The sequence below is a fragment of the Oryctolagus cuniculus genome, chromosome 18 (genome assembly GCF_051225735.1).
Source record: "Oryctolagus cuniculus isolate XC-2025 breed Fujian yellow rabbit chromosome 18, ASM5122573v1, whole genome shotgun sequence".
NCBI classification, from domain to species: domain Eukaryota; kingdom Metazoa; phylum Chordata; class Mammalia; order Lagomorpha; family Leporidae; genus Oryctolagus; species Oryctolagus cuniculus.
The window spans coordinates 69,615,792-69,628,466 of NC_142884.1; the positions used below are offsets into that span (position 1 = coordinate 69,615,792).

A 12,675-nucleotide genomic window follows, 5' to 3' on the forward strand; every position below is an offset into this window, starting at 1 on the left:
TTATGGCAGACAACGGGAAATTGATGGAGCCTCTTGGAGATAGGTGACTGTGTAGTATTGGCCCTGCAAGGTCACAGGAAACTGCTCCTGTTTACTCTTGGAAAGTGTGTGGAGCAGCTTCCACCAGGGCACAGCCCAGGGAGGCCATGGTTGTGACCTGTCCAAGATGCTCCCCTGCTTCCCAGACCTGTCCGTAGCTTCGGTCCAGCTGTGACCTATGCAACATCTACCAAGTCAGCAAACTCAGGTAAATATGCAGTGGCACAAAGACATCTTGGATCTGCGAAACAATAAAAATAAAGAAAGAAGTGGATCCTGAATGTGAGGACCCTCTCTGGTTAACTGGGAAATCCGTTGGAGAGGCTTGTGGGGGAAAAAAATTTAATTTTCTCATCAAAATAAATAATTAAGGCAGACATGCCTGGAGTGGTTCCCTGTTCCCTTACCTTCTCCCTCCTTGGACTGTAGAATTGTCCAGAGTGGCAAACTACCAAATATGGAACACTAATATGGGTCCACAGTCTCACATGTACAGTTCTGAAGTCCATAGGGCTCTGGAAAAAAAAAATTCTGAAGAGCACAGTAGGCAGCACAGCCTGAACCGTGCAGCCATGAAGGGGCTGGCTGTATCCCTGTTGGTCTGCACAATCAAAAAATTTGCACAGAAAGGAGTTTGATCACCAGCTGCTGCCCAGCCCCTGCTGAGGCGCCGTACGATATATGGCACATGCACCTAATTTCATGCCTCAAGTTGGAAAACTGTGAATTCAAACACATCTGAGGCTAAGAGTTTCAGATACGAGATTGTCCGTTATTCTCAGTTCTGCTGATTTCCCTGCAAAACAGTCATTCAAGTCCACAGGCAACTCGGCAAAGATTTGAAAAAGAAGCCTAAATGTGCTATGGTTTCACTGAAATGCAGGGCTTGTGTTAAATACGAATGGGAGGGAAAAAATGCCACGGAATCTACAAAACCACAAGTAATCTAGAAACTACAACACCAAGAAGTGCCAAACAACATAGTCTAGAACGTAGACTAGGTCATTGGTTTAAATTCTGTCTTATGTGACACCTGTTTCCCCAGCGACCTGTGGGGTCTGAGCTGATATTGAGCATTTGGACTGTGTCCTCTGTCTCCTTCCTGACAATCAATCTGAGCTCTCTCCTCCTCTGATCGAGCTGTCGAGCTGCGGGTGCCAGAGCGGGCTGTAGGGAGGGGACCCATCTGGCCGGCTGGCCAGGGGCAGTTTGTCTGCCTGTGGGCACCAGGCTTGGAGTGTCCTGGATGAAAGTCCATCCTTAATCTTTCTGACTTTCTGTGGGTCCTTCTGGGACACTGCCCAATGCCTTAGAGATTCTAAGCAGTCAGTCAAGATTTTGGACACACACACATATGTATATAATGTATGATTTAATGTAAAACAACATATAATTGCAATAATTTGTATAAGTTACAATGTATGATGTTATGAGGGTGCTGTATCATCATGTATTCGAGTTGCCATGGTTAATACTTAACATAGTTAATACTAACATTCACCAAGTGCCAGGTGCTGTATCGGGGCACTGGATCCACTGGATCCCCCGAGGACATCGCAGTACGGCGGGTACTGCTGTTAATGTGCTGTTTGCATTGAGGACGAAAGCCAGGCTCAGAGAGGGCAGGTGACCTGCCTGAGGTCACAGAGCCAATGGGTGGTGCGCCCAGGGGAAGATGTTCTCACTTCGGTCCGGAGGGCACACAAATTCACTGCTGGAATAGTCAGGTGATGTGTGAGTATCACTTCCTGTTACAAGTTCCCATTTCTTAGGAAAAGTTTACAATTTTAAGTTGATGATGTGCTTATATTTTGTGGAGTATTACCCAGTATGTTGTGTACCACACATACTCCAAAATTACTTCGTTTACTGTATTTGCCTCGTTTTTTCATTTGCTGTTTCTCCAAAATGCTATGAGTTTGGTTACAAGCGATCTCGTACTCTACGAGTCTTCCTGAACTTACCAGGTGAACACATCACTCCTGGGAGTGAAGGGACACCCGACTTCTCCGTTCACCACATCTCACCTACCGTCCGAAAGGCGCCCGGCGCCACCTCAGCAGCCGGCACTCGGCCCCTCCCCGCCGCGTGGCGACGCCGCCGGCCCGGCCGGCAGCGGGGGCGACCCCGCGGCCTCCACCCGGCCACCGAGGGGCCGTCGGCGCGGGGATCCGAGCCCACCTCTCCCCCGCTGCCCCGGCCCGGGAAGTCCGCGAGCTCTGAGGAACCGCCGGGAGCCTGAGGCCCGGGAGCGACAGAAGAGCCCGCCCCCGCCGGCCGCGCGGCCCGCTCTAGGGGGCGGGCCCAACGCACGCCCGAGTCCCGCCAGCCAATGACGGCGCGCGGAGGCCGGCGGCCTGGGCGCTATGGCTCCGCCCACAGCCCGCGTCTATGCCGCGCACTTTGCCCGCCCGGATAGGCCGTGGTCATTCGGTGCTTTGCCTTCGCCAGCTCCAACACTGGCGCCGCGAGGATGTCTGCGGCTCGCGCCTCCCTTTTTCCCCAGAACGTCGAGCCCACGAATACTTCCTACTCCGGAGAGGCCCGCCTCTTGCGTTAGAATCTGAGTCTCGTAGGCTCTTTAGACTGCGCGCAGCACTCCGATTGGAAACAGATCCTGCCCGTCAAGACTTCATTTCACGCCACTCAACCCTCACCTCCGCCTCTCCTGCTGCATACGGCGGGCGAAGTTGCCTCAGCTCTGAGGGAGTACTTTGTTGGTCCAGGACCGGTATCCGTTAGTCCTTAGCCTGCAAAACTCGAATAAAGAGGAATCGGCTCGAGTCTGCGATTGGACCCGCGGACATGTCAATCAAGGGATGGGCGGGTGCAGACGCAAGCCGGCGCACAGTACTGGTGGAGGCACTACCTGGACAAGGCGGGAGCGAGGGTACAGGCTCCTCTCGATTGGGCCAAAAGGGGAGATGGTCCCGCCCTCCCTACTGCAGAATTGGCTCACAGCGGGCCACACCCCCCGCCACCTTCGACTACGAGCCCTACAAGAAGTGGGGCGCCCGGGCACCTGTAAGCCGCTGTCTCCAGTTCCGTGGGAGCGAAATGCAAAGGCGCGCGCTCGGTTCCCGACCGGACCCGGCGTAGACCCGGGGATGGCGCGCGCCATCCCAACGGTGAGGGAACACCAGTAGGCGGCGGGAGAGGGGCGCCGCGGGGACCAAGTAAACCCGCCACCGGAAGTGTCCTTGGGGAGGCGTCGCACCCGGAAGTGCCTCCAGCGCCCGGCCGCACCCGGAAGTGTGAAGCTACCTTCTCTAAGGGAAGTAGTGGTATCCGGCCCGTTGAGGAAGCGGGATGACAGCAGGTGTCTCGGTTAGCCTTGTCTCAGGAGGGGCTTCGGGCGCAAGGCCGCGGTCATGTGGTGGCACATCCCCGCCTGTTGAAAGCCCTGGGCGAGTGGAGCCCTGGGGATGTTTCCCGGAGCGGGGCCTGGCTCTGTAAAGGCTTTTCGGAAGTTGCTTTTGCTGCCCGTCACCCCCGATTCCCCTTTCCCCCAGGGATGTGCAGATGGAGGCCGGAGGAGACGCTGCGGCCGCAGCCCCCGGGGGCGCGGAGGACTTGGGGGACACGCGGCTCCCCGGTGAGGAGACTGCCGCTGGTGGCGGAGGAGGAGGGGCCCCCGCGGGCCCGCCGGATCCCGGAGGTGGGGGTCTGGAGGAGACAGGTATACCCCCCGCCCCGCCTTTGCTTGGACCAGTCGGGGAAGCAGCGTGCGCCCGGGGGTCCCCGTGGACTCGGCGCAGTTAGAGTTGCGGGGAAGGAGAAGGAAGGCGGTGGGGACCTGGTGTGGATCCGATCACTGAGAGACGGGAAGGGGAGTGGGGGTGAGAGAGGGTCTTTAGGGACTTAGGGTGCTTGTCTCCACGAAGGAGCACAGGGGAGTCGGCAGGATCAAATGGGGGGGCTCCTTGGAAAGTGGTGGTTTGGAAACACCAGGCCGTTAAGTCCCTGGAGTGGAAAGAGGATGTCCAGGAGCGGCCAGGCGCTGGGGTATCTCCATCATCACGGGTTGGCGGCGATCCTGTAAGGAATCACGTGTTAGTGGACGTTAACTGTGACCGGGGTGGGGTGGGCAGGACCACTAAGGTTGGAAAGTCAGGAGATCCGCAGATGGTGGTGGACGTGTGTCGGTGTTCGCTGAGGAATCCGGGGAAGTCACAGGCGACTTGGTGCTCGTTGAGCCCTTTGGACTTAGTGGCTGACAATGAGGTCATTAGGAATGGTCAGTGGTCATCACAGAATAAACGGGGCGGGACTTGGTTATTGGGAGTGGTCATTGGTATTGAGCGACAGACGGCTGTCAGTGGCAATGAGGAAGTGGAAGAGTGCGGGGAGAGCTGCTGCCTGTGTTCTGGAATGTTCTGGGACAGTTACTGAGACATAGTTGTAAATGGATGATGGTGATCTTCGTCAAGGGAGACCGCGATCATCAGCAGGAATGATGGGCCTTTCAGGGAGTCGGTGGCGGCCACTGAAGTTGTGGGTTTTATTGAATGTTAACAGCAGTCATATTTGTTCCTGTGAGAAGCTGAGTGGGTATCAGTGAGACTTAAAGGGGATCAGGGATTCAGTGGAGGTGATGGCAAGTCTGAAGTGTCTGTGGAGATTAAGGGTGGTCATTGATGGGCAGGACAGAGTGGACAGGGGTAGAGTAAGTTTTAGAGTAGGGCAGGGCAGCCATGGAGGATCATTGAAGACCCCAGCGTTAGTGATGGGAATATGAGATTTGGGGGTGTCAGTGTACTGCAGTGGAAGTGAATGGGGAGTTAGGGGAGTCCTAGAAATTGGTGGCATTCACGGGGAGAGTTAATGGACATCATTGAGAATGTCAACAGGTGACCGGGAGAGTCAGTGCAGCACATTATCGATTGGAGGCCGTCCGTGAGAATAGGGGGTTAGGATAGTGGGTGGGTGGGGGGGTGCATTCAAGATGCAGATGTTAGTAGAGATTCATGGTGCCCATTGTGGGGGGGCTGATATTAGGAGTCAGAGGATTTAAAGGGAGATCACTGGAAATGCTGTTAATCGTGGTCGTTAGAGGCAGGAGGGTTCTTGGAAGACTTGGCGATGCAGTTATTAAAGAGGCAGTAGTTGGTCTGTGGGGTCACAGAAGTTTCAGTGAATGACAGTGGGGGTGTATTGGGCTACTGGGGCTTTAGGGAGGAACATGGAAACCTTAGTGTTATAGGATATTCTAGACATGTCCCAGTTAGTGGTCGTGGGGAATCCTTGGTCATTGATGGGCAAGAGAGATGCTTGGAGGTCTTTCTTAGCATGCAGGGATCACTGAGGGACTGGTAGGGCTTTGGTGGGTCCTTGGAGATGTGGCATTTGTGGAGGTCACGGCGGCTGACACTCACCAGGAGCTCCCTTTCAGGATCCAAGGCCAAGGATCAGCCACCCAGCCGCCTGTCACCGCTGCCCCGTTCAGAATCCCCGTCAAGCCCCTGTGAGGGCTGGAGTCCTGCAGCCACTGAAGGGAGTCCCATCCATGGCCCTGAGGGTGGCCCTGGGCCCCAGGGCGGTGACCCCAGTGACGAGGACTGGCGCAGCCAGCGGAAGCACGTGTTTGTCCTGAGTGAGGCTGGCAAGCCCATCTACTCCCGGTACGGTAGTGTGGAGGCGCTGTCAGCTACCATGGGGGTGATGACAGCCCTGGTGTCCTTTGTGCAGAGTGCGGGAGACGCCATCCGTGCCATCTATGCCGGTGAGCAAAGGGCCACGAGGCGGAATGGGGGCTGGTGACTAGGAATGGGACTGGCTGGCCGGTGGTCTGCCTCCGCCGCCGTGGGGTAGGTCTGTCTGTCTGCATGCCTGTGGCTCTGTCCAGCCAGCCTGGAATAGGTCCGTGTATGTGGATGGACACTCAGGAGTCTAATTATCTGGGGGCGGGGGCGGGCACTGTGCCAATTTTCCCTGCTAGGTTCTGAGTGACTCCCTGGGATCTAAGTGACAAGCTGGGTACTTTCTTGTTGCCTGTAACTGTGTGTATCTTTCTGGCTTTGAGTCAGTCCTGGTTCTGTCTCTCCCCTCCCCCCGCCTCCTCTCTAACCCACCTGATCCCTTGGCCATCCCATCATGTCTCCACAAATGCCCACGTTGCCAAAGCTTGCCCTCCATTCAGGCCAGGGGCATGTGTGTTGGGGAGGAAGGCAGAAGAGCCCTGCCTGACCCCTCCTGCCCCATTTCTGTCCTGCCCCCAGAGGACCACAAGCTGGTGTTCCTGCAGCAGGGCCCGCTGCTGCTGGTGGCTGTGTCCCGGACTCCGCAGTCAGCAGCCCAGCTGCGGGGAGAGCTGCTGGCTGTGCACGCACAGATCGTGAGCACACTGACACGGGCGAGCGTGGCTCGCATCTTCGCACACAAGCAGAACTACGACCTGCGCCGCCTGCTGGCTGGCTCAGAGCGCACTCTGGACCGGCTTCTGGACAGCGTGGAGCAGGACCCAGGTGCCTTGCTCCTGGGTGCTGTGCGCTGCGTACCCCTGGCTCGCCCACTGCGGGACGCACTGGGCGCGCTGCTCCGGCGCTGCATAGCACCTGGCCTGGCCCTGTCGGTGCTGGCGGTGGGCGGCCGCCTAGTGACGGCAGCCCAGGAGCGGAACGTGCTGGCTGAATGCCGGCTGGACCCAGCTGACTTGCAGCTGCTGCTCGACTGGGCGGGAGCGCCAGCGTTTGCGGCAGGCGAGGCGTGGGCACCCGTGTGCCTGCCCCGCTTCAACCCCGACGGTTTCTTCTACGCCTACGTGGCCCGCCTGGATGCCGTGCCAGTCTGCCTGCTGCTGCTTGGCACCCACCGTGAAGCCTTCCACGCCATGGCCGCCTGCCGGCGCCTTGTCGAAGATGGAATGCGTACCCTTGGAGCCCTGCACGCCCTCGGGGAGGCTGCCGGCTTCTCTAATGCCCCCTCAGCCACTGCCCCTGCCTACAGTGTGCAGGCTGTGGGGGCGCCTGGCCTGCGACACTTCCTCTATAAACCGCTGGACATCCCTGACCACCACCGCCAGCTGCCCCAGTTTACCAGGTGGGCCCCGACCCTGTGGGCACTTGGCTGGGAGGGGAGGCTTGTCTAAGTAGGAGGTTCAGCATCTCATAGATCTATTCACGAGAGACAGGCTGGCATGCTGCAGAAGGGAGGAGTGTGGAACGGGGCTCTTTCTGATCAAAGTTCAACCAGCAACATGAAGGAATGCCCTATTCCAGTGGCATCTAGTGGTCCCCAGAAAGTCCTCTAATCCGATGGGAGAAGCTCAGCTTCTAACTACTGAATCCTTAAGTTCACGGGGAAGGCGCTGCTTCCCAACTTAATTGAAATCCCTAGAGTTCGATGGCAGCAGGCAGGCGAGAAGGCCCTGGACTAACCGTGCCCTCCACCTTCCTCCATCTTGGCAGCCCGGAGCTGGAGGCCCCCTACAGCAGAGAGGAGGAGCGGCAGCGGCTGTCGGACCTGTACCACCGCCTGCACGCACGCCTCCACAGCACCTCCCGGCCCCTGCGCCTCATCTACCACGTGGCTGAGAAGGAGACACTGCTGGCCTGGGTGAGTTGGGAGGTCTCGTGACCCCAAAGCTTAGGGTTGTGCGATTGGCCCTCATCTTGGGTTTTTCCGATGTTACACTGTGAATCAACTGAGATCATGCATTTTTCTGGCAAGAATCCCACAGGAGTGACACTGTGGCTTCTCTGTGTCATATCAGGATGCCATCCTGCCCCCTGCTGCTGATGCCAGCTCTGACCACTTACAGTGGTTTCTGTCACACTGCCACACTGTAACGCATTTCCCCTTTGTCGTTAGTGGATATCTGTGCTCATTTGTCAGTGTCCTGTTTTTTGCCATAGTTTTCACTCACTAATCCATTGATGTTCTTAGTCTGGCACTGGCTAGATGGTGATGTGTTCCTAACTCCTCATTGTTTTGTTATCTAAGTGATGGGGGATCTACTGTAAAGAACTTTCCCATCTCCTGTGTGTCTGTTAAATTTTTACTTTTATGTCAGTCTGGCCTCATGGATGTTTCTTTAATGCCGTGGGCTAAAACCTTTTCTGTCATTTACTTTGGCGGTGAATTCATGTCTGCCGTAGCTAGTGGGAGCCTTGGTTTAGCCAGGCTGGTCCCTGTACTTCTCTGGACACATCCCCACCCCCTGTAAGAACGCACCGCTGGAGGGTCCCTGCTCTAGTCCTGAACTCCACTGCTTTCCCAAGGAGCCCTGGTACCTTTCAGTACAAGTTAGCATTTAAAACATATGAGAACACCAGGGTTTTAAATCAAGAGGTCAAGAACAGCGTCCCTATGGGATTGCCTCTCAGTAGAGATGGGGTACTGGGCTACGTGAGTATCTGGAGGAAGGGCACCCCGGCAGAGGAAAGAACACTGCAGATTCTGTGCGATGAGACTGAGCGTACTTGTATCTGAGGAACAACAAGGAAAGGAAGCAGGAGCTGGAACAGAAGAAGTGGAGGGGAGGGGGCACAGGAGGGTTCTGCTGACCTGGTGGAGTGAAGTCTGCGTGTCCGTTTCCATTATATCCAGGGTACAGGTGTGTAGAGCTTAGAACAGGGCCCTGTGTACACTGGAAAGCATTCTCACTATTTTCCCCAGTCCATCTGTCCATAGACGAGCAAACTAAGGTCCAGAGAGTACACACACATGCATGGCTAGGCCCAGCTGACAGCCCATCGCCCAGTCTGCAGCAGCCCTGGATGGCAGTTGCTGCAGGAGGCAGTTGTGGGGCTGGGTGAGGGCAGACAGCATTGTCCGTGGCCAGCTCCAGCCCTTCTGACTGTCTTTTCCCAAACTCCCAGGTGACCTCCAAATTTGAGCTCTATACCTGCCTCAGCCCCCTGGTGACCAAGGCAGGTGCCATCTTGGTCGTGACCAAACTCCTGCGCTGGGTGAAAAAAGAAGAAGACCGGCTCTTCATTCGTTACCCGCCCAAGTACTCCACACCCCCAGCCACCTCTGCGGACCAAGCGCCCCACAATGGCCTGTTCACCGGACTCTGAAAGGTGGAGCTCCCAGACAAGGCAGCGCTGGGAGTGGCTGGCCCTGGCTTGTCCCTTCTGACTCTGTGCTGGAAACGTGGGCAGGGGTTGTGTCTGTGGCCAGCCCCTGTCTCCGTGGGTGATATGGTACGGTGGGAAGTCCCAGCCACAGATGGGAGATGGGTCACAGCAACCAGGCACAGGGCTGCTGTCACAGCCCCTCATGCACTTCCTTCGCTGGGGGAGACCGTAGGCCTCCCTCCCCCCGCCTCTGCCTCACCTCCATTTGGATGATGCTACAGGCCCTGTCAGGCTGTCACCTCCGACCCTACTTCAGGGGCTTTCCTCCTCCATGGAATCCCAGCCCTGAGTGTCCTGGGCTGGCCAGCGTCTCTGGAGTGGCCTACAGGGGTTCTGGCGTTTCTGCAGAGCCAACCTGTGTTTGCCGCCGGCCGGGGGGTATTGTAAAGACAACGTACATAAAAGACCTAAACCAAGTCCAAGGATAGTCCTTTGCCCTTCATATACTTTACCCCGCCAAAACGACCCCATCCATGCTGGCCACTGCTAAGAAGGTGGCCTCCAGTGTCCACTTGTGTGACCCAGGACGTGCAGCACCTGCCTGCACAGTGGCTGAGAGCCCGAATTTTTACCCAGAAGGTGCGGTTTGCATCTAAGGTTTATTTTACTGTGTTGTCAAACAGAGATAACCTCTCATAGGCCTCTCATGAACATCTGTAAAGGAAGAGGGACTGGAACTCGGGGGTGCCCCAGACGCAGCACGTGCACCTGTGTCCCCAGGCCTTGGTAACCTGCGCAACACATGCAGCCTACGCAGCGAGACCCCGCCCCCGGGGCTTGTGTGTGTGCTCTCAACCCCAGCTCCCCACCTGGCCAGCATACCCTGGAGTCGGAGTACGGCCGCGCGGTCGTCGTGCGCGCGCTGCTAACTGCCGATCAGGGTCACCCGCAGGCCTTGCGCACCGCAGACACCTGTTGCCTCTCGGCCTTAGTCAACGGGTGGGGAAAGTGCACTGTGCGCATGTGCGCTCCGCTCACCCTCGCGTGGGCGGCCTCCCCTAGCCAATCATTGTCCACCGCGCCCAGGAGGCCCTGGAGAAATGGCCGGCCAGTTGGAGCGTCTGGGGCCGCTGGAAGCCGTGGAGCCGGCGGAAGGTAGTGTAGACCAGCGGTGTGTGCTGCCTTGGGCAGAGTGGGAGGAGGGAGCCTGTCTCAGGTAGTGATGACCTAATGCCAGCTGTAGCTTTTTTAAATAAGATTTTAAGACTTTGATTATTCGAAGGAAAGAAACCTTTTAACCTCTCTAAGGTAGAGATGAGTAACACGCGCACCTTCCTATCGCCTAGATTCCTGGATTAACTTGGCAACTCTTAAATATATTGCTTAAGCATCTTATAGTACAGTCTGCTTTTCTTAGAAATGGCAAGCCAGGGCGGGGAGGGATATTCCGACAAAAACCGCCGAGCTGCTGCCGCCCCCAAAAATATTAGCAGTGGTTAGCGGTGCCTCGCACCCGGCCCATGGCGCCTGGCCTCCACGCGGCTTTTTCCCTGGGGCTGACTTGTTAAATGTGACCCCTAAACCCCGACTGAGTAGATGTGGACTGGAAATCGGGCCAGCAAAAAGAAAATGTCCCGAGGCAGGGATCCTTCAGTGCGTCGCCAGCTTCTTGTTGTTGGAGAAATTTTCAGAATGGACCGAAGTGGAGGAAAGAGCCTGATGGACGCCCCTGTACCTGCCAGTCACGCTGCTTCCGAAGCTGTCGACTCTGCCCCCTTTGAGCCGCCTCCGACTCCCCTTTGTGCGTGCTCTTTGAGGCACGGCTTGAACAAGCACGTGAAGTTGCCGCCTGCCACGCCTGCCAACGCGGGCGTCAGAACCGGCGTGATTCTCCGGGACGTGAGCCTGTTCACTGCTGAAAGCAATGCGTGCTTAGCGGATAGGAGGTGTGAATAATGAGATCCTTAGCGAAATTCTTTTGGGTTAGAGCATCAGACAGAAATAAGACAAATGCACATAGATTCCATTGGTTAAGCCCCTGAGGCTTGAAAATAAAAGCTCAGTATCACCCTTTCAAATTCCTCAAAGTTGAAGTTACACTTAACACCACCTGCAGATTGGCTCAGTAAAGAGAGGCGGAGCACCTGGTACTGATAACCCCGTGCTGAAACAGCCCTTCTCCTGGTCAGAGCTGACCAGTAAAGGCATTGCCACATCTGCAGTCCCCGGGCTAGGTGGTCATGGCAGAGTCCCCAGGCCCGTGGACCAGGCGTGGTCAGGAGTGTCGCTGTAGGCCCAGCACAGGTACAGTCACAGAAATGGCCTCATCGGGGTGTATCCACGCACCCTCTAGAATGCCCCTGAGGGTTTTTTTTAAAAGACATCGGGGGAAAATAATTAAAATTAAGTCCCAAATTAATTTAACTTAGGAATTTGATTGTCAGTGGATCAGATCATTGTTCATTGGTCCAGAATGAGCTCCAACCAGCACATTTTTATTAGAGAAAAGCCAGCAAGGATTGAAAGAAACAAGAAGGGGGTTGTCAGACCATGCCGTTGTGCACAAGCGACTTGAGACGTAGCACCTGACTGGTCACTCTGGGCAAGGGACTCGCACTGGGGGGGTGATGCAGGGCTGGAGGCAGTATTTTGATTTACTGTTTTGTTTTTCTTTTAGAAACATATGAGGAGTGTGTAATTTTAAAATATAAGTTGAAATTGTGAAAGGTGTCTGAGGGTACGTGATTGTTGTTACACTGTGGTTACACACAGCGACCGGGTAGATACCGTTGTATATAGGGGGTGTACACTGGGATATCAGGGAGCAATGGGTCATGTCTGCAGTTCATGGTTCACAAACACCCAAGGGTGGGGGAATCTGGTACAGAGGTGACTGGGAGCACAATGGCCTATTTCTACAACTTTTGTGTGCATCTGAAATTATTTCAAAATAAAATATTTAAAAGGAACTCCTACTCTACAGGCTATATAGTCATTTGTAGCGTGGAATTTTTAAAAGATTTAACAGCCTTCTGACTAGCAGTAGAAAGCAGTGGAGAGTGAAGACGCAAATGGAGCTTTGGCAGGAACTGTGGCAAAGGCCAGCTGTGAAAGACCGGAAACAGGAGGGGAAATTCACATAGGGTCTGGTTAATCTTGTCCAGCGTGACTATAGGATTGGGGCCATCTTAAAATGCCCTTAAGTAGCTGAGGCTGGGGATGAAATATGAGGACACCTGCAACTTACAAACCTGGAGAGTGTGTGGGTGACCCGTGATGACTGTCAGCGCTCCGTGATCTGTACCCGTAGCTCACAGCAGTAACCTTTCTACTTTCACGTGCATTTGAAAGTTTTCATGCTATTAAACAATCACAAGTACCTCAGCTTGCTGTTATTAAAATAGCTTTCATTTTTGTTTCACTCCCCAAAATTAAGAATATTTTTAAAAAAGGAAAGAGCATCAACAGGATCTATCAGCTTGTTGATAGTGACTATGTATGGGAAAGGCAGTAGGATTTATGGTCAAGAAAAGAGAGTTTCATTTTCAATGTTGCATATTTCTGTATTTGAAGTTTCTTAAAATTACTTGGGTAAGAAAATATAAATTAAAGCACT

The 12,675-nt window shown here is 55.0% G+C and overlaps 1 protein-coding gene across 5 annotated transcripts; it reads left to right on the plus strand.

The window, feature by feature from the left end:
• Window positions 1-2,379: 2,379 nt before the first annotated feature.
• MON1B (MON1 vesicular trafficking associated B) lies at window positions 2,380-12,028 on the plus strand. 5 transcript variants are annotated; one of them, XM_051847022.3, is made up of 6 exons: window positions 3,025-3,167; window positions 3,552-3,718; window positions 5,432-5,761; window positions 6,258-7,077; window positions 7,446-7,593; window positions 8,859-12,028. In XM_051847022.3, the coding sequence occupies exons 2-6, from the start codon at window positions 3,562-3,564 to the stop codon at window positions 9,057-9,059; spliced, it is 1,656 nt and encodes a 551-aa protein (XP_051702982.3). In that variant the 5' UTR covers window positions 3,025-3,167; window positions 3,552-3,561; the 3' UTR covers window positions 9,060-12,028. The 5 variants fall into 5 exon arrangements, with proteins under 5 accessions (XP_051702983.3, XP_008255861.4, XP_051702982.3 ...); XM_051847026.3 differs by having other exon boundaries at window positions 3,029-3,167; window positions 3,552-3,634; XM_051847021.3 differs by lacking the exon at window positions 3,025-3,167 and adding an exon at window positions 3,291-3,366.
• Window positions 12,029-12,675: the final 647 nt, after the last annotated feature.

What these genes read in the sequence shown, in the direction of transcription:
- MON1B (XM_008257639.5), top strand. Translation starts at nt 3,562, where the DNA reads ATGGAGGCCGGAGGAGACGCTGCGGCCGCAGCCCCCGGGGGCGCGGAG. An exon ending in TGGGGGTCTGGAGGAGACAG is followed by an intron (nt 3,719 to 5,431) that starts GTATACCCCCCG and finishes GCTCCCTTTCAG; the next exon opens with GATCCAAGGCCAAGGATCAG. An exon ending in CATCCGTGCCATCTATGCCG is followed by an intron (nt 5,762 to 6,257) that starts GTGAGCAAAGGG and finishes TCCTGCCCCCAG; the next exon opens with AGGACCACAAGCTGGTGTTC.